The sequence below is a fragment of the Maylandia zebra genome, linkage group LG10 (assembly GCF_041146795.1).
Source record: "Maylandia zebra isolate NMK-2024a linkage group LG10, Mzebra_GT3a, whole genome shotgun sequence".
NCBI lineage: Eukaryota > Metazoa > Chordata > Actinopteri > Cichliformes > Cichlidae > Maylandia > Maylandia zebra.
The window spans coordinates 14,908,170-14,928,851 of NC_135176.1; the positions used below are offsets into that span (position 1 = coordinate 14,908,170).

At 41.2% G+C, this 20,682-nt stretch overlaps 2 protein-coding genes across 5 annotated transcripts in view; one reads left to right on the forward strand and one right to left on the reverse strand.

Moving 5' to 3' along the window:
- Positions 1-11,422, forward strand: part of nrg2a (neuregulin 2a) — a 78,495-nt gene extending 67,073 nt beyond the window's left edge. For 2 of the 4 annotated variants that reach the window (XM_004564045.6, XM_076889137.1), the window contains exons 6-11: positions 1,470-1,493; positions 3,159-3,261; positions 3,516-3,639; positions 3,747-3,874; positions 4,671-4,892; positions 8,182-11,422. In XM_004564045.6, the coding sequence (XP_004564102.1) occupies positions 1,470-1,493; positions 3,159-3,261; positions 3,516-3,639; positions 3,747-3,874; positions 4,671-4,892; positions 8,182-8,836 (1,256 nt within the window). In that variant the 3' untranslated portion in view covers positions 8,837-11,422. The remainder of the gene's footprint in view (positions 1-1,469; positions 1,494-3,158; positions 3,262-3,515; positions 3,640-3,746; positions 3,875-4,670; positions 4,893-8,181) is intronic. The other 2 variants (XM_076889135.1, XM_076889136.1) reach the window with 1 other exon arrangement.
- A 2,043-nt stretch (positions 11,423-13,465) lies between these two features.
- On the reverse strand, positions 13,466-19,544 carry slc22a6l (solute carrier family 22 member 6, like). The gene is made up of 12 exons (XM_004564046.5): positions 19,385-19,544; positions 19,136-19,166; positions 18,551-19,045; positions 18,360-18,463; positions 18,061-18,215; positions 17,799-17,967; positions 17,573-17,696; positions 17,371-17,486; positions 17,062-17,276; positions 16,869-16,977; positions 15,044-15,247; positions 13,466-14,795 (listed from the first exon to the last, which is right to left on the reverse strand). The coding sequence occupies exons 3-12, from the start codon at positions 18,953-18,955 to the stop codon at positions 14,708-14,710; spliced, it is 1,689 nt and encodes a 562-aa protein (XP_004564103.3). The 5' UTR covers positions 18,956-19,045; positions 19,136-19,166; positions 19,385-19,544; the 3' UTR covers positions 13,466-14,707.
- Positions 19,545-20,682: the final 1,138 nt, after the last annotated feature.

The following is a 20,682-nucleotide window of genomic DNA, read 5'->3' on the forward strand; positions in this document are numbered from 1 at the left end:
CTGCGTCCCGAAAGGGGCACCTCCCATCCCCAGGAGATAAAAAAGAGAAGGAGGATGGCTTTTTTTCTCCTCAGCCATAAGTGCTTGGATTAAATAAGAGCATGTTGTCATAAGAACAGCTGGGAATTGCTTTAGCCCAAGTAAAGCAAGTGAGGAGCCAGAAATATGGACTTGCTAGCTGGTACGACATCCCTGTGGCCTCTATCTGCCATACAATATAAAGTCAAGCCATAATTCTTCTTATTCTTCATGATTATTCCAACACAGTGCACATACACTCCTTTTAACTTGCCTGTTCATGTGATGGGTGTGTCCTGGAATTGACAGTGTTGCATTTTTAGAAAGCAGAAAACTGAAAGCACAGGTAATCTCGGTAGATGACGCATATTTTCCCAAACAGTTGCTATGCACCTAATATCCCATTCCCTTTTAGGATTTTGTTTGGTTATGCAATGATATGGCGCTCCATAAAACATAAACCTCAAGACTTACTTGTAAAACATAAAACTGTGGCGCAAGATAAATACAGTCCCTCAGAAGTGGCTGCATGCTTGGGCAAAATTCTGCATCATTGCATTTGGAAAGAAAATAAGCGGGGTTAATTCAGCTCCCTCACGTGCCGCCGGAGACGCTACGTGTGATTATAAATGGAGACTGAGGATGACAAAGCCGACAGCGGTAGTGACTCCAGGCAATCTTTGGTTGTTAAGATTACGAGTACGTCCTGTTTGTTTTTAGAGAGCCGCAACTATTGGTAACAGATCCGCCACGAAAGCAGAACAGGCTTAAATAACCCTACACCTACCACAGTGGGTGCATCTATAGGATGTGCTCACCACTAGCACCTGGTTGCTGTCAGGGATCAGCCTTTTATAGGAGTAATAAACACTAAGCGACTCACACAGGGCCACGTCATCTCTCCTTTGATCATATCTGGAAACGTTCCCTTTACTTGGCACTGCATTATTACTGAATTGGACCAACACAGCAACTGGTAACATGTATCAAAAAAAGAGCGAAAACTTATTACTTATTGTAAACTTACTGTTAGTCAGCTTTTTCAGCTAACTCAAAGAAAATTACAAAAAAAGGAAATGATCTTGTTGAGGCCCCGTATGCTGAGATATAGAGTGGATATAATTTTCAAGCAAGAGCAGAATATTGTAGTTTTATTAAGAGTATTAAAAAGTAGTAAAAAGAAATCAAAAATCCCTTTATTAGAATTAGTAGTAGTGATATGTGGTAGTGATACTGATACGTAGTGTGGTTTGAAGTGTGTGTTGCATGCTTGTGTCTCGTCTTAGATAGTACTGACCGTGTCGGGCTGACAATGACCAACAAGTGTTGTGTAATGCCAATTTGTACTTGCTCCACTTCTATATTAGAAGGTGCCGCTCTTAATCTGGTCTTTTGTTTCTTGTGTCTCTCCCCCCCTCTCCCACCCACCTTCCAACTCTCTGCAATGGCAGAGCATCTTGGGATTGAATTTATGGGTATGGAACAATCCATTTTGATTCTCAGTGCTAGCATAGCTACTAAGATGTCGTTCATTTTGACATTGCTCGTGTTCCGTCTGTGGTGTGACCATATCGTCCCCCGATTAACAAGTCGATCTCTCAAACAATCATGCCATGACTTATTACGGCGACGAACCCTCAGTCAATGCAACTGATCCTTCATCAAACATCATTAACATGGATGTAATCGCCTCCACCTCTCATTCGCGTGCAATGGAAAAATACCATTAACTCAGTTTCCATCTCACTTACAAGAGCATATTTTCCCCTTGGACTTTAGTTCCTCATTCCATCTGTAACAAGCATGATCTGTCATGTTTGGAGCTATACCCAAGGATTTGCTCAATATTAGGATCTATCTTTCCGACCTTCTTGGTCTCATTTCTAGCGTCTCTTTTTTTTTTTCTTTGATATGCCACCTCAGTCTTTCTTTTTATGTGTGATCCTGACCATGCCTCTTACATCATTTCGTCATTAGTGTAGCTGAAATGTAATGTCGGAGTATAAAACATGACACGTTTCTGGTTTGGATCATCCTTCAGGGATGCTGTAAAATGCCGTGATGTGAGCATGCCATGCTATATTTAGAACCTACACTTTCTCCTCTATCAGACACTCTTTCTGCCCTCTTTCATCGTCAGCCTTTGTTTCCTGCTACCTTTTCCAGAAAAGTCCTCTTGTGGTTGGGAGTATAAAATTAATAGTAGATCTCGCTGCTTCAACTACACAAGTGCACTCTAGTAGTAGACCATAAGTGTCATTAAACTAACACAAGTATCGTTTCCTCTGTTTCAAATTCAATATCAGTGGCTAAAAGCAATATTGTTGAAATATCACTGAGTTTGCAGCTAAAAATAAACTGACTTCAGTGATTTATTTATGGCGTCAGAAGGTTGACACAAATTGGTATGCTGATGTAAAATGGCTACTGGTGAATGAAAGGAGGAAACCTGAGATGGTTGCACAGATTCAATTCATTCTTATTACATTATTAATTGGGGACTACACTGCCTCCATTATTTCCCCCCAGGGGAAACAAAGAATCTACGTCAACCTTTTACAAGCTCTTCTCTGGAAAAGCAAAAGCATCAATCAAATTTCATCTTCATTTCATTTCTAATTTCTCTTGTTTGACAAATTTTTTTGCAAAATTGTTGTGATCTCATCGTTGTGTTTCACTGAATGCCTGAGCAGATGATCGCTTCTGTAAGTGAGTGAGTGAGATAGTAGACCACCAAAGACACCAAGACTAAGACTTGTTATTGAATATTTTTCATTTTATCATGCATGGTGCAATTTAAAATAGCTGGTTTTTAGAGTTGTTTGATCGAACAGTCTAACTCTCCAACAGTCCAATGCCCTTCCCCCACCTACGCCGCCTTACTGCAGCGCAGGGAGCAGCAGCAGCATCTGCTGCGTTTGTGATAATGCAAAAGAAGAGGTTTAAGTGTGAAGGGAAAGGGGGGATGATGCTTCATTCTGCTCAGGATTTAGTAAAAAATAAAAAAATAGATGTGTAGATGTGACACCATAACCACCTTAAAGAAAAGAAGCTAATTTTTTTCCTCTGTCATTTCTGTGTGCGTGTGTGTGCGTGCGTGTGCGTGCGTGTGTGTGTGTGTGTGTGTGTGATGTTGACAGAGGCAGAGGAACTCTACCAGAAAAGAGTCCTGACAATCACGGGTATTTGTGTGGCTCTCTTGGTCGTGGGCATCGTGTGTGTGGTTGCCTACTGTAAAACCAAGTAAGTCCAGATGATGAATGATTTCTGAAGATGTACTCCTGCTCTTTAATTTAATAAATATACAAAACCGTAAATATTCGTGTACTTCCCAGTCCTTGTGACATTCAGCAGGTGGAAATGATAGATTATGTCTTAAAATACACCCTTACTTTATTAGGCATGTTTAAATAGTTACTGTAGGTGTTACAGTAAATCAAAAAGACTTAATAAAAGGTGATTAAATAATAAGGGAATGACCAAGATGTTCTCAACAGGAAACAAAGAAACAGGATGCACAATCATCTGCGACAAAACATGTGTCCAGAACATCCCAATCGTAACTTAGCTAATGGACCCAATCACCCAGGACCCGGCCCGGAGGATATCCCTATGGTAGATGTATGTTTCCGAGGATTCCTTACATTATTGCAGTACACACAGACTAATTTACACCACATGGATTTTGTTCTTTACAATCGTTTTTGTTTTTCACTCTCCACCTGCAGTACATATCAAAGAATGTCCCTGCGACTGAACGTGTTATACGGCCTGCTACAGAGGGCTCATTTCCTGCCAGTCATGCCTCTTCCAGATCTCACAACTCTTCCACACGAGCTCATTCATCAACTCACAGGTGAGCATCCAGCACGTGCGTCATCATAACTGCCTCTTGCAAATAGGAATCAATCACAAAGTGATAGAAGAGTTTGATTCATCGAGACAAGTTCCTATATTTAAAGGGCACACTCGGTTTTAGTTGATCATTACAATCCGATGTAAGTAAATTGTTAACAGTGCAGAGTATCTGAATAGAATCGTTAAAAAACACACACCAGGAGTCTCGCTGCTGCAGAGTGAGCCAATTGCTGGTGAGGTAAGACAGTCTGTCTGATTTCTGCTGAAAAAGGCAAGCTTTGTTATCTGTAACAGACACGATTTTAAATTTGTAAGTGATCTAAGATGGGAAAAAGTAGTGCTGGCAGAGGAGTCACAGCTGAAAGTATTACCAGGATTTCTCACATGGGAATTTGCAAAGACACAGAGGCCAACGAGTGCTGAATGCATTAGTCTGCACTACTGAAGATTTGGTTTTCTTCTGTTGTTTCTATTGGAAAGCTCTTGTGGACTTCTCTTCAGAAGCAACTTAATCAAAGGGTTTATGACTGACCTGTCGCTGTGAGGGACTAAGTTTTCATATGCAGGTTAGAGAGGAACAGGATCAAAAGAGATAAGAGCTGAATATCTTGGTACTTTTGCTAACGGATCATGGAATTGCAGTTGAATTGTGGAAATGTTCTTCCTCCAGAGACAGCCGCAGATTTGTTATCAAGCACTCTTTCAAAAAAAAAGGACAAAAAAGTGAAACTTGGACATATTGTGGGGTGTGTGCATGTTAACACCTATTTTTTTTGTCTTTTTTTTATTGTCAGACATGAGGAACGGACATGGAGCCTGGAACATTCTGACAGTATCCTCTCTGACTCGCCGGGAATGATGTCATCATCCGTGGGGACCAGTAAATGCAGCAGCCCTGCGTGCATGGAGGCTCGAGCACGGCGCGCTGCACACTGTGGTTACTCTGACCCCCATCGGCCGAGGCTGCAGTACGGGGACTCCTTCGACTCGCTGGGAGACTCTCCGCACAGCGACAGGTGGGGACCAGACCTGTGTGGCTGATATGGCACTGGGTTTGTCATGAATATTTTGAGAAGTTTCCTCTCTCTGCTGGTTCTCTCTCAGCCTCGAGAGGCCAGTCAGGGCACTCTGAGAGACTCAGTGGAAACTGACACACAGCAGGCATGATGATGAAATACGCTAAGGTAGGCAAGAGTGAGAAACAGTGCTCATTTCAATGGGAAGAGTATTCCCTGGCCAGTATGCAATTCTAATTGGCTAGTGTTCCCTTTTAATGTTATTTTATTTTATTTAAGGGATGGTGTGACATTTTGTTAAATACACTTGTCTGCCATTTTGCACAGTCAGATTTAAACTCACTTAAGTCAGAAATAGGACAGGTTTAGTGAAAGCTAGCACAAAGAGGAGATTCAGAAACAGTCTGGCAGATACGAAGAAATACGACTTTCATCACCTCCACAGCTGTATCATTTTTATTTCCTGTACTTCATGTAAATATGTCTGTACCAGAGGCACAGAGAAATTAAAGTTCTCACATGACAAATCAGATCAGACCTAAACTTAGATCTAAATAGTGTGCATCTAGGTCTTTCTCTTTATGTGTGTTGCAATTCAATAGTAGTCAGCGTTACATTATTCTGTTGCCTGATTGTGGTACCTAAAATCCCCAAATGCCCTCCTCGGTCTCTGCTGATATTTTGAATTCTAGCACTGTTCACAGCTGACAATCCATCGCTCAGCAAGCCTAGATTAGCAGTGAGCTGAGAGGAAATTTGGGAATTTGGGGGCATGGTTGTTTCTACTGCTTCAACACAACTCCTACAAAGATTTTTAAAGACACTAAGGTTAAGGTTTCTCTCTTCTTCTTCTTCTTCTTCTTCTTCTTCTTCTTCTTCTTCTTCTTCTTCTTCTTCTTCTTCTTCTTTTTAAAACAAATTATTTCTTAGTATGAAGACCTGCTATAAAAGGGTGCTTAACATCACACTCTCAAACATTTTTTTATTCAAATGAAAGTCATTAACGGTGTTGTAACATAATGGTGATTTGAGCCTATGGTCTGCTGTAAAGGTATTGCAATATTTATACAGTGTTACGCACAGGGTAGCTGCATTATTCCCAGGAAAAAAATACTGTACTAACTGAATGTGTTCTAGCCCTTACTGCTACATTACAGCTTCACATTACTGTAAAAACAGACTTTTACTATAGTGTAGATTGTATCAGTGAGCTTTAATGCTCCTAAACATTGTTGTTCAACAAAGCAGCTCTACAGTAAGCCATTAGGAGTTTTAGAGATCATTTCTTCAGCGGCGATTATTGTCTGTCTGTTTTACTAAAACAGCAACAGATTGTTTTGCTGCCGCAGATCATTTGTGACCTGTCAGTATGAATTGCATTTTCTGTGACCAACAGCAACTGTGAGTGCTGCCAAGCTGAAACTGAACTGATCAGGCAGATTTAGTCTTCAGGATCTACATCACTTCTAGTATCTTGCTTCATCCATGCTTGATAACACTTATCATCGCCTAATCCATTTCAGATGGAAAACAGTACTGTGTATTGATAGCTCAAACTGACAAGCTGATCCTAAAGGAACCATAAGATTCCAATGGAAAAGCAGCTGTTTATTTTTTTAAGACTACTTCTCAAAAGTCACTTTGTTGAATATACTTAACCCCTAAGTGAAATGCTTCATACAAAGTGGTACAGTCTAGAAGCATCCAGCAGAACAGTCTGCTCGGTGGGATTCATTATATTGAAAGGCACAATTAGATTTACCTTAGCATGGTTTTCTTACCTTTCCAAACTTAAAATGCATAACAGTCAGACCAAATTATAATCACATTTTAATTGATTAATATATTAACCAGTACTAACATTCTGTTCTGTACCTTTGGCTTTAGTACTGAGCCAAAATGGAAGTATGAAATGGATGTATCAAGGAGGCTGGAGCTCCTATACAGAATCCAAGCCAACTATCAGTACCTAAGAAAACCGAACCGAACAAGACATGTGCTGCCTTTTATCTGCTTGAGTTCTTAACTTAACTGACAATACCCGCATGCAGCATCTGTGCATGACCGCTAGGTTGTGATGCAGCGACAGATTACATGTCCTCAGAGTCATTCCAGGTTGCACGTACGTCTTTGATCATGGTGGCAGTTTCTGCCTCAGCTGAATGAGTGGTGTTGCGGGGATATCTGAGGCTTGTGTCTAATATAGCAGGTTTCCTAAAGGAAATAAAAGTAAATAAATAAAACGCTCTGTACACACAGGTCCAAAGTGAGTCACCGTCAGCCATCCATAAATTCTAACCTGTCTTTCAGGAATGTTTTGAATTGTTGTTGCTTTTTTATTTTTTTTATTTTAATATTACAAATGATGGGAAAACTCTGCATCTGTAGCGTATGCGCTTTCGATGTCTAAATATAGATTCTCAACATTAACTTCAGCAATCAGGCACGATGTTAGTACGCTCATTGAATGGCTAAACGTGGGTTTGTTTTGAAGAGTTTTGTAAAGTATAGCTACAGATTTGACTCGTTGATCTTGTTGGGCAGGTTGATCCACGGTTATTAAAGAAGAGAGTTAAGTCCTCATCCTTCTTCCTCGTCAGGACTGAAACCTGGCTGCTCATAGTAGATCATCAGAAAACTGATGTAAATGTTTGCTATTCAAGCTCTGCTGGGGAAAAACATTGAATGTCTGTGTACTAAATCCTGAGCCATGTTGTTATGAAAGATTTCTGTACCAACATTAATAAACATAGTAATGATGGTTTTACTTTTGTCAGTCTTGAACATAAAGCAGTATTGTGCCTGTGTTGGGTTATGCAATCCAGAGCAGATCACAGAGGAGACTCCATGGTGCTGTTACAAGTGGAGATATTATTATATATTATATTTCTCATTAGAGATGTTTAAGCTCTGCACACAAAAGCAAAAGCAGTCTGAGCAGTAATCGAGTAGCAAATATAACAGTAATATAGTTATCTAGACTGCAGAGGATTGCTGGAAGTAAACTACACTTTGGGGCAACCTGTAGCCAACGCCCAGTGCTCCACCTACAGCAGGGAGCGGTGCTGCTCAGGTGAAACTCTAAGCTAAACGTCTCTATCGAAAAGCAATCACTTTGACTGAATATTTAAGTGTACGTGCAGCTTCAGGGTATAATGTTCATTAGTTTAAAGAATACCTTTAAAACATTCACGCTAGGTTACTGTATGTGCAGCTGTCTTTGTCAGCATAATTCTTTGTTCTTCTCCAATTAACTATGACCTCCTCCTCCTCTCTGTATTTACCACAGATACGTATCAGCCCTGACAACACCAGCCCGCCTATCCCCAGTGGATTTCCATTACTCATTGCCCCCGCAGGTGCCTACCTTCCAGATCACATCCCCCAATGCCAGCCACGCCATGTCGCTCCCTCCTGCTGTTCACAATCCGTACCCCCTGGAGGATGACCAGCCTCTGCTGCGCCGCTACCAGGTGCCCCTACACGATGCTCATTGCCAGGAGCCTTACCGGCAGCAGCGTCGAACCTATCTAAATGACAGCAGGGGAAGCCTTCCCTCCAGCCCCTACCGGCTGGCTGAGGATGAAGACTATGAGACCACCCAGGAGTATCTGTCCTCTCGGGAGCAACCAAAGAGAAGTGGGTCCAGTGGAACTGGAAGCCGGCGCTGGCGGAGATCCAGACTGAATGGCCACGTGGCCCCACGAGGATACGAGGCATCTCGGGACTATGGGTCTCGAAGCTGTCTAACAGATAGTGAGTCAGAGGAGGACGGCGAGAGCACGCCCTTCCTCAGTATGCAGAACATGAACGCCGAGCCTTCCACCATCTACAGGCCGGCGGACAGTCGGACTTCTAACTCGTCAGGGCGACACAGTGGGCATGGGAACACGCATACGAGACTCACACAGTCACGCTCCAAACCGGACAATACACCGCATTAAAGAGTGATAATGAACCGACAAAAATCAATATAGTATAGACCTGCATCTATAAGAAATATTTTTATTTTATATAACTGACAGATATTCTAAACAAATGAAATATTTATTTTCATTTTAGCAAAAGTTGTCTACTAGTTAACAGCAAAGACTTTTTTATAGGGAAAACTCTATTTATATGTACATTTTGATTTACAGCATAAAAAGATGTGCCAGTTTTTTCACAATGTTAAAAAATAGAGTAATATTGTGGTGCCTTTTGCTGTATGCCGATGCCAGAGGGCCAGTGGAGGTTTTTGTAGCCTTTCTTATATGGACGCCTCATTTTTTTATACACATTTATGTTTTTGTTTTTCCTCTCTGGTTTCCTATTTACTTTCTTTCCAAATTGCATTCTTCGAGAAGTCTAACCCCTTCCATATCACGCGATATAAACCACTTCAGCATAAAGTGTATGTTTACATATGATAATATGATTCGCCTGTAGGGTTTTCTTTTATGATTTGGGATTTATTAGAACGCCTCATAAATGCGATGTAGATTCTTTTCTTTTTTTCTTTTTTTTTTGCCCGCTAACTAATGTCTACCAAGAGAAAAAGAGTCACAGAGAGTGAGAAATTGTGTTGCGTGTGCATAAATGTCTGCGAGTGTGTGTGCGTGTTTGTGCACGCTCGTGCGCACCTGTGTGTGTTGCTTGCATGCGTTTGTGACTGTTAGATGAACTTCACTGTTTGTTGTGGTAACATCAAATGTGTGGGTCTACTGGTGTCTCAGGAGAGTGAGAGTAAAGAGTCTCGGAGGTTCACAGAAAAGTGGTTAATCAGAACAGTGACCCCAGTGTAGGTGAGCAGGCAAGGCTGCTGTAGGGTTGTATGTTATCCAGGTCATTGCTTGATGTGTTTACAGCTATTCTGCCCCTCCCCAGCCCGCCCCATTTACGTCCTTTTTTAAAAAAAAATTTTTTGAAAATGATTATTTCCCAACAGGTTTTCCTTGCTTCAGCCTGGTATGTGGCCAACAAACACTGAGCCGCTTGGCACAGGGTGACCCCTGCTGTCAGAGGCAGTGGCAAAACAAAAAGATTGCGTCTGTTTTCACTCGAATCCCACGCCTAATCATCCTTCTGTGTCCATTCTGTTTTCGTGGCTTACGTTTAAGGCCACCAGCGTCTCAGGATTTCCACATTCATCCCCCCGCCTCCACCTCAAGCCCTGCTCAACCTCTTCCTTAAGTTTAGGTCTACCTAAGATTCAAGTTCTCAGATGCTGAGGACCTACGTGTTAACACGCAGTTACTAGTACCCCGATCATTCCCATGCAGAGAAAAGTAAAGTCAGGTGGAAGCAGCTCAGTGGATCACAGTACAGAGCATACTAGACAATATTAACGAAATAGCTGTGAAACTTTGGAGGATCATATGATGCAAAAATATGCAAACTTTCTATTTTGCTGTTTGATTACATCATTTTCTAAGAGGTGACTGTAGTGTGTTGTGTGGAAAAAAAATGTGATGCCTATAGTGTAGAATGAAATAACATGATACAAATGCATATTTACCCGAGTTATTTTTTGAAAGCCATTATGCAGCCGTCTATCATGTTTTCAGCCTTTCTTGTTCACTTAACGTCACGTCCATTGAATGACTGTGTCTGTGAATTATTTTATCACTCGGCTTAGATCCCTCCACCTCACGTGCATACTTCCCAGTAATAGCCGATAGAATCCAAATAGTTTCTCCTCTGATAGTAATGTGTACTGCTTTGTCTTGTTGACTGATGGAGTCATTTAAAATTTAGCCTGTAAATGATGATTTTGAAAGTGAATAAATTCATTTTAAGCCCTTTGTCCTCCACTGAGGGAGAAGTAAATATTTGAAAGATATCTCAAAGTCACAGCCGTCAGTGTGGCTCGCACAGAAAGGACAGCTGACGTTTCGTCTCTGTCGGTATATTTCTGCTCCTCCTTATTAAAAAATAATGGAATGCTGCAATTAGGGGGGGAAATGCCTTTTAAACACTGATCTGCAATTCTGACTGGTATATGGTAAATGCACAGTGGCATGGCAATAGAGGATGGTCACACATCGGTCACAACATGCAGATGTTTTCATTGAGTTTCTCACCTCTGGGTCTAATTTTGTATGTCAGAAAAGTGCAAAAGCAGACTTCACCTCCAGTTTTAATGTGACAGCCCCTTCACCCTGCCAGTCCTCTCACCCATTTGAGATGCTACCGGGCACGTCCAATCAGCCTCTTCTGTTGAAATTTATGACCCCCCGACCCCACCCTCGCTTGAAATGTTTGAACACCTCTCCTCTGCATGTCCTTGTGGTCAAGGTTAGATGGGTGCATGGTTTAAAAAAAAGAGATTTTAAAAAAAAAATCACACAAAAAAAGCAGCAGACAATTCTTTTCCAGTCAGTGAAAGTGTATTTCATTTAACATTCAGCAATAAAAAAGAACCTTTCCCCATGTCATTCCTGAAATATGCTAGAAAAAAGAAAAAACTTGCGAGATTGTCATAGATTGTAAAATACAATGAAAAATGAATCCACCTGTTCATATGAGAAAATAAATCTTTATTCATATCATTTTACGTTGTAGTCATTTCTGTAGACCGCCTTGCTCTGTATTTTGATTCATCTCTCTCTCTCTCTCTCTTTCTTTTTTTTTTCTTGGCTTGGGGTTGGACTCGTCTGGCGTGCGCAAGGTGTCTCAGGAGAACACGCATAAAACCTGACAGTGAAATAAAATCTATTTAATACAGTGATCGAGGGTTTATATGTTGCAACCAAAAGGTTTTAGATAGCAGTTTCATACAGTTAGTGCCAGACACACACAACAATGCATTTGTTGCGTGAGAGCAAGAGCACTGGCGAACTTTAACTATTTCAAAGAGGAAAGTACGAGCCTTAAATTGAAAACATACATGTTGATATGAGGCTATAAGTATGAATCTATTTATTGTAAATCCTGGTTTGTTTGGGTTTTTTCACTCCAGACGGATCTTTTAAGGAACACGAACCAAAGCATACTAGTATTGTGACGCTGCCTTTTTTGTTAATCATGGATGACTCTATGGCCAAAATATCAACTGTTCTGATAAATGAGAGTAGCTACAATATGTGAAATCCAAGTCCAATATTTAAACACTGAAAGACAAAACCTCAATATGGTCAAGATTTCATTTTAGATTTAGTTTTCCACCTTTAATTTTTTTTTCCTCACATGGATACCTTCCCGTGATGGGAAGTTCAGCTCCTGCATTGGCATATATGCACCACTAGATGGTGTCACAAGCAGCAAGATGCGGAAGTCTTCAAATCACAAGAGTTCACCCTATGTAGGCGTGAGTGGTGCTCCGCATCAGCACTGTTTCCTCCTTTACCAGTAACATCCCCCCTCACATCCGTGTAACAGCAGTAACTGAGAGAAAAGCAGCAAATCCGCTGAACCGATTCAAGGAAAGGGACGAGACTAGGGTTGCCAACCGTCCCTTAAAATACGGAATCGTCCCGTATTTCGAAACAAAAGTACACGTATTGAGCTAATAAGGGACGCACTTTGTCCCGTAATACAGTGAGAATCAAAAGTAGTCTATAAATGTTTATGGAATTAACACTTTGTTTGAAAACATAATTCCCAGCCCCTCTCCTGCTTTGTGACCAATGAGCTGACAGCACACTTATGACAATTCGAGTATGACAATTCAGATTACCGCTCATCTCATTGGTCGAGGAAAGGTCGCTTGCGGAGAAAATACCGGAAGACAACAGATGACCACAACAAGAAGCATGGCCAACAGGGAAACAAACGCCGACTCTGCGGTGCAAGTCTCGGATGACAGTACACCTAAAGCTGGGCAGACACTGTGCGATTTTTTTCAGTCACGTTATTCAGCTCCTGCTCAAACTGCACGATTGACTCACAGGGGTTAGACGTTCATAGGTCACGATGCAGGGTCTCACACTATACCGCCCGATGCTCTGATGCGACCTGAGTGCTCACACTGTGCCTCCATAAAATGAAGGTTATAACAGAAAATCTGTCGCTCGCTCTCTCTGTCTTTCACTCACACAGACACACCACTACCATCAATTTTGCTAAATTGCTAATGAAAAACACTGATCAGGCAGCTGTGATTGAGCAGCAGTGTAAATCCAACTATTTTCACGGTTGTTGTGGTCGTGATAATTTTGTGAGGCCACATCGAAAAGGCTCGGATGAGCTTTCCAAAGTTCTACAAGTTGTGCCTCCATCGCTTGTGTCCAGATCACACGCTGCACAGCCGTGCTGCTCCATCTTTTTCACCAACGTTTACGTTTGCGCGCGAGCAGTGTGAGCGCCTGTGGTGACACCCTCACGAGCGATTGATGATCGGGAGCTGGTCGTGAGGTGTTAATCACTTCTCGTTACCCCACGTATACTACACGACGCACGATGAAGGCCAAAATCGGTCCGATCACTCAAAAATCGGCTCAAAATGGGCCAAAAATCGCACAGTGTGAGCCCAGCATTAGAGCAGCAATGTTTGTTCCCCTCAGAGAAAGGGAAGAATGGGAAAAGGAAAACACCTGGCTGGAAAACGTTAATATGGGCATGTGCAGTGAATATCAGCGCTATGTGGCCAGAAGTGTGATAATATAATTTATTTTGTGTAATAAACAACTGCAAGGATAGATGATTACAACAAATTGATGACTAATACATAAAAGTAATACATAGATGAATAATGATGATGAGTTATGATGCATAATCATGGGATCATAGACGAGACCAAGTAATGTTTCCATAATATTCACTCTTATCATTCTTTTCGCTGACCACCATCCGTTTAATAACTACATTGATAACTACTGCATTACATTTTTGCTTGCGTGATGATCGTTTTCCGGGTGGTAACTGTGAGAACTCAAGAGAGCGGCGTTAAATCCAGAGCGTGCAGCGTGCTGAGAACAAAAGTAGTTGAATAAATTAAATGGACTGAAATCTAAGAAACTACATTTCTCGGAGGCTGTCTTATGAAAAACACAAACAAAATCCTCTGACCCATCCAAGCTACCTGCTTCAGCAACAAAACACTGATCTGCCCTTCAAACATTAACTAGGGTGTTCAATTTTTAAAGAGTGGGGGTTCATTTCACATAATTCATGGGAAATCTGCCTTTACTCTTGTGTTCACAACAACAATGCTATAGCAAAACTGTGTGTGTGGGGGGGCAGTGAAAAGCAACGGCATGTCAGATTCCTGCTGTGAATCTATTTATTTAGTTTTTATACTTTGTGCCTTCTGTTGTGTGGCTCATCTGCTGCTTTTATTTAAATCCAAATCCTTGATTTCTTGTTCTGTCTCGTTTTAGTTACTTCAGCTCAAAGTGACTCATGCCAGATGAAGTAGACTGAAAGGGGTTTTACTAGTATTTGTGTTCAAACGTCCATAAAAAAGACAGACTTTGAGATTTAAAAAGGATTATAAGAAGTCTTGATTTAAAAGACAAAAAGGCAATTGTTTTCCAATACGGGCTTGTGTATAGAACAATAAAGATACCAGTGGATGCCGTCTTTAACCTGTGAAAGGCTCAAATAAAGAAATCGCTCTACACATTCAAAATACAAATAAAAAATAATAATAATGACATGTGCAAAGTAAGATTAAGATCCTGAAATCTACTGATTGTCAGATAAACAGGTCTGATTGTCCACAGCGTTCTTTTCACGGTGGCGTTCGCTTCGGATTTAACTCATTTGTTCACAAAACGAAAGAAAAAACATTCGTCCAGCAATCATAAGGTGAACCAAATTTGTGGAAATCAAACAGAGAAGAGATAAAAGTAGCACTCACTCTACTTTCATTAACATGTGGAGTACAAAAACACTCAGGCAACAGGCTTTAGGAGGTTTGCCCCGGTGTCTTCCAAGATTATTGTTTCTTTTGGTGACATTTTGGAGCGTTTCCCAGATCCCCTGTGTGCAAAATAGAAAATGCAAATGTGGATACATTATTTTTTTTCTCCCTTCTCTCCCTTTCTCTTTCTCTCTTCTAGTCTTATGTGCTTTTTTTGGCCTTGAGTAAACCATGATGATTTGCTATTTGCTGTATACGTTACCCTCGAGTCCTCCTGAGTTCTGTTTCTAAAATTAATGTTTTGATTCTGGGACATGCAGAGATAAAATAAAAGGAACACATGCTGCGTCCTGGAACTCAATCTTACCTCTCCTCCACATCTTGTATTGTGTCGGGAAGGGGTGTGCCAAGCGTTTCTGGAAGAAATATAACAGCAACCCCACTGAGGATTGGCGCCCCTCCATAGATTAAACCTGGTAGCCAAGGTATGTAGTCTCCCGTGAGGCGCACCATGGGGGCCACCATAGCTCCTACACGTGCCATACTGGACACCAATCCCATGCCATTCTGACTGAGAGAGAAGACATAAAACCATAAAACAGCTGCAAACAGTCATAACTACACACTAGTAAAGTCAGAGATTGTGTCAACAGAGGGTCAGTAAATATGTAAATTATTTTAGTGATAGTAAAGAAGTGCATGTGCAGTCTTAGACTATTAAAATGTCATGAAACCATATATTAGAGCAGAGATGTCATTATGGGCCACATCCAGCCAACGTTGAACTTAAGTGGGCCAGACCAGTGAAACTCCTCAAACTCCTCTTTATATCAGTGTAAAGAAGTTTGTCTACACATTTAATACCTTAGATTTCTTAATATAAGAAAAATCAGCACAATTTCAACGGTACAGTTCAGGTTTTCTACGTGACAAAGACATTATTTGGAACTCATTGCTTAGACCAGTGGTTCCCAAACTTTTTTTGCTGGGCCCCCCTTTGTTTTACAAGAAAAATGTTCGCGTGTGCGCGTGCACAAACACACACACCCATATTTTGCTCCATTGCGGTTTATTTCACACCTCAAACATTTAGTAAACAATTAAGCAAATACAAATAAACTGCAATAAATTACAGGTAGTAAGAAAATAAACTACTAACTCTTTTATGCTACGTCCACACCTACATTTTTGAAAACGTTTTGCGCCACGTTATTGTTTACCGGAGATGAATTGCAGAATGGCAGATAGAGACAAAATACTGTTAATCTGACTATCTTCGGTTTTTACAGGCTTACATATACACACGCAGTTACTGTCCCTCTATTTAGAAAGGCAGAGGCATCACGGTGTGATTATTTTACGTGTAGTTGTTATTCCCCCGTGTAATAATATTCAACATTGCTATCAATTCATTTTCGAAAAATGCCTCGCTGTGCAAAATGGGTTGAAAAACATAAACAAGTGTGAGATACTGTTTGTCCGTGATTTAGACAGGGGGAACAAATCGTGGCAGGATCAGCCTGATATTATTTGTATCCCTCTGTAACTTTACTGTATACAGAGCTAACATCTCCAAAATGTCAGGAGTAGTTAGTCATTACAACAAGTGTGTGTGAACTAAAAATCAAGAATGTGGGACACTGTTTGTCCGTGATTTGAAGCCCCCCCCCCCCCCCGGCCCCACACTTTGGGAAGGTCTGGCTTAGACCGTCCTTCAGTTTGAAAACATAAAAAGTCTGGTAGCACTTTATAACATGACCTGTGAATAATTTGCAGGCAAGTTAGGTTTTTGCAAAAACGTTCAAACGAGTACACTGTTTGTACCCTGTACTTGTTTCACTTGTTTGCAAAAACCTGACATGTTGCCCACAAAATGCATGTAAGTACAGGGTACTTACAGTGTACTTGTTCATTATTTTTTGCAAAAACCTGACTTGTTGCCCTCAAAATGCACGTAAGTACAGCGTACTTGCCTGCAATTTGCAGTTCATATTATAAAGTGTTACCAATAGATTTTCCAGTTCACAGAATTTGTAAATCTACTACTGTATAAAAAACAAAAAAGCAGCCACCCCTGGATTAGCGATTATCCTTAGTTGTTGCTCTTCAGCGAAACCTAGATTTCATTGTTAAACCAAAGTCATCTAGGTTTCCTTGCTGATAGTTTTATGGTTTTGCCAGATGAGACTTACCGAATAATGGTTGGGTACAGTTCTCCAGCGTAAAGGTAACAGCAGACGAAAGATGCAGCAAGACAACCTTTACCCACAACAGCCAGAGAGGTCCGCAGAGTTTGTTGATCTGCAAAAAAGCGGAACATCCATCAGGTCACTCACTTGCTTCTCCTCAGCCTTATCTTGTGCACATGTCTGTGTTCTGACATACCATAAGGTACCAGCAGGTTGATCAAGATAGTGACCCCAGCGATGATGAGAGCAGCAGACTGCGACGGCCGGCGCCCTATATAACTCATAGTCACAGCGATGATGATTTTAGCTGGTATGTCAACAGCTCCAAAGATCACTTGTATCAGGTAAATATCCACTCCAAACTTTTGCAGATCCATGGAAAGGCCGTAGTAGGCAAAGCTGGTTGATAACCTAAATATAAAAATACACTTGGTGTCATTGCAGTTTCACAGAAGGTGCTGTAAATCTGTCACTGAGTGTTTCTACAAGAGCAGCACACACACACCAGGCAGCTGCCAGACAGACTGTGCTAATCCTCATGTAGGGTGTGCGGAACAGATCCAAGGCAGTGTAGGAGCCCTTTGACATGGACAGCTCATTCTTCATGGACTCCTGGAGCATCTGTGCACAAAGAGAAAACATTGTTAATATACAGTCTGTTTATGTGAAACACAGATTTATCCCAAAGTTTAAAAATATTCCCTTACCTTAATGTCAATTTTTTCTCCCTCATCACACCGTCCGTTAAACTTAGCCACACTTTTAAGTCCCTTGATCGCCCGATCAGGCTTATTCTTTAAGGCCAACCATCTTGCGGATTCATGAAACCACCTATAAGGAATATTGGTTAGGTTTGCTACATTTTTTAAAAATGTTTTAGCTTACATTGGTGACTATAGTTGAAACTTTTCAGTTCAATGATTGCCATCTCACCATGCGTAGAGGAAGAACACATAGAAAGGCAAAGACACAGCCAGGGTTAACCACCTCCAGTCCCGGATGTAGTAGGCCATCAATGCCAGGATCAGCTGGCCCAGTGTGTAACAGTAGCCACTCATCGTGCCCACCACAGTTCTCACACGAGTGGGGATCCACTCAAGAACTTGAAACAGATGAAACACATTTTCATAAGATTGGGAGCCCATGTCATCAACATCCCTTTAGTCAAGTAAAATAAAGGAACTAAAAATCATACTGAGGGACAAGGTGTTGAGTGCTATGCCAGATAGAGCCATGCCACAACCAAACCGGAAAAAGCAGAACAGAGGGAAGGAAGGAGAAAATGCAGCACATGTTCCAGAGACCGCCATCAGAAGGTAAGACATGAGCAGGAGGATACGTCGACCATATCTAGAAGACATGAGGGCCATCGGTGAAACATTATTTGACTTGCTGAACTGTTTATTATTCATGCCACTGGGCAATTAAGATTTTTCTTTTCAAAGACGAGTCAAAATATTACACATTCAGCTTATTGTATATTATTGGTGTTACTTGTCTGCAAGGCTTCCGAAGAGAAACGCTCCCACAAGCACGCCTCCCATGTAGATGGTTTGTCCCATTTGCTTCAAAGAGTGCTGGTCACACACTAAATGCCACTAGCAAAAAATGCACATTACAACATATGAACATCTGCACTGCGATGACAAGTTGACTGAAACAGTGTGATAAAAATGCAGTTTTACATCAGATATGATTGTGGAGCTTCTGTCAGCCATGTTGTACGTCCAGCCATCTATGCATCCTTGCAGGTCAGCATCCAGATCATCCACACTGTTTCCCTCGTTTCTCAAATTGGAGGTCCCATTTTTATCCAGGAGGTGCCACTGTGGAACAACGTAACGCTGGCACCTGTGCAATTTTCCTCTGTGGTCCTGTGGTACTGTGATCCGCAAAGCTTCCTCTGGGCTCAGCTGGGACTGTGAGAGATTTGAGTGAGCGCTACAGTAGTGAGGAGGCACCGCAGCCACAAAGTTTTGCAGCAGGTTGTGGCTGGCCAACATAAGGATGGGTGTGGAGAGGAGGGTTACGTGCACGATTTGGAAGCGGCCTGTGCTGCCCACCTGCTCAAGGAGGTCGCTGAACCCCATGCTTTTGTACAACTAGAACGCTAGAAGGTGACTTTAATGTTAATGGCACTAGATTATGCTGTTGTTTCCCAATGAACTTGGTTCCGGCACCTGTGACAACATTGAAAAAAACACTGGTTGTGAAAAACAACCACTGAATGTTGTGATAGTGTTAAATATTAGAGAGTTAAACAGACTTACCTGCCAAGTTAGTCTTCTCTAATTAGATAAACTGGAAAAAGAATGCACAGTGACTATGTTGGTTACTGTAGCATCGCCATTAAAACAATTAATGCAGCTCAAATGAATGCTAGCAAAGTGGTCCACAGACAGTCCTTAAAAAACAAAGCTATAAATGCTAAATAAAGTTAAAGTCGTCTTGTTGCTGCACCATGGAAAAGTGAGCAATCGGCTCACAAATTCCAAAAGCTTTCCTGAAGTTTGGATTACCTGAAGTACACTGTGAATTCTTGAGGTATTACCAGCTTGTTCTGCGAAAGCTGAGGTAGAGTACTCTTTGTTGTATAGTGGCAGCGTCAAGTCCTTCACTGCAACTGAGCTTCAGCATCAAGAGTGAGCACATAACTATGCTCAGCTCGCTGCTCTGAGATGCACTCCCTGCCCTTTAGTGACTACATAACACGAAGGGCAGTGTGTGCGCACAAACGTGTGTGTGTGTGTGTTCATACGTGTCAGGCCGGCTGAATTAGATTTTCTTTGTCATTTTCTTTCTTTCTTTCGTTTTTTGAAATATTCTTTTCTTTCTTCTTGAATTGTTCGCAAATCAAGCAAGGGCCGGTTTGCTGGTAATATATGTACAAAAAAGGTATACGACACCTTTAAACAACTGAAAAACAGCAAGTATGTGTTTGACTTGTTGCATCATGCTGATAAATATTCAACTATTTGAAAGATCTGTAACAAGCTTTTGTTACACAACAGAATTAGCAGTCAATCAGTCAATCGTAAGGTGTCCTTCCATTCGTGCAATGCAGAAGAAAGGCTATGAGACAGAACCATTCATAAAGGGCAAAAGAAAAACAAAATCTTTTTCCAATTATTTGTTTTTCATATTTGTATTGCGCTTATGGAGTAGATGTTGCTATCTGAGACTGCCTGGTGTGTGTCTTGGTGATTAGTTATGAGGAATGTGTGCTCTTGTGTAAGGATCAGCATGAGATGTCAAGACGAATGAAGCTGCAGGTGCACCAAAGCAAAACAATAAACTTTGCATTTTTTCAGCTGCGAGTGTGTTCAGGAAAAGATTTGTCCTTAGATTCCTTTTTATTTGATGTATCTGCTGTTTGAGCCTTAAAAGTCTTGTTTTTTCACAGCAGCTGAAAATAAAAATGAGAAAAAGATTCAAAGGACGTCTTGAACACTCTCTGCATGACCTGTGAAATTTCGAGAACGTGAAGCACTGTTTTACATCCAGGCTTAATGTTTTACAAAAACAGGCTGTTCTGTCAGTCTGGATTTAAATTAACAATCAACAAAAGCTGCTCTGGACATGTGGACGGATAACAGAGTAACCAGAAAGGAACCAAACTGAGGGAAACACTCAGAATATCAATGAAGGTCTAGGGAGATGGCTTAGGTATCGCATGCTTTTACTTAAGTTTATGGCTCACTAAACAGCCAGTCATGGACAAAACAAAGGCAGCGGGAACATTTCAGAAGAAGAAGAAGAATTCCTATCATATGCTTAGATTTCATTGCTTTTAGTGCAGTGCTGCCTGATCACAAGG

Excerpts from the sequence above, each read along its gene's own strand:
- slc22a6l (XM_004564046.5), bottom strand. The coding sequence starts at position 18,955 with ATGGGGTTCAGCGACCTCCTTGAGCAGGTGGGCAGCACAGGCCGCTTC. Across the intron at positions 18,216-18,359 it reads TTCGGAAGCCTTGCAGACAA|ATATGGTCGACGTATCCTCC; the intron begins GTAACACCAATA and ends CATGTCTTCTAG. Across the intron at positions 17,277-17,370 it reads GTCTGTCTGGCAGCTGCCTG|GTTATCAACCAGCTTTGCCT; the intron begins GTGTGTGTGTGC and ends TTTTATATTTAG.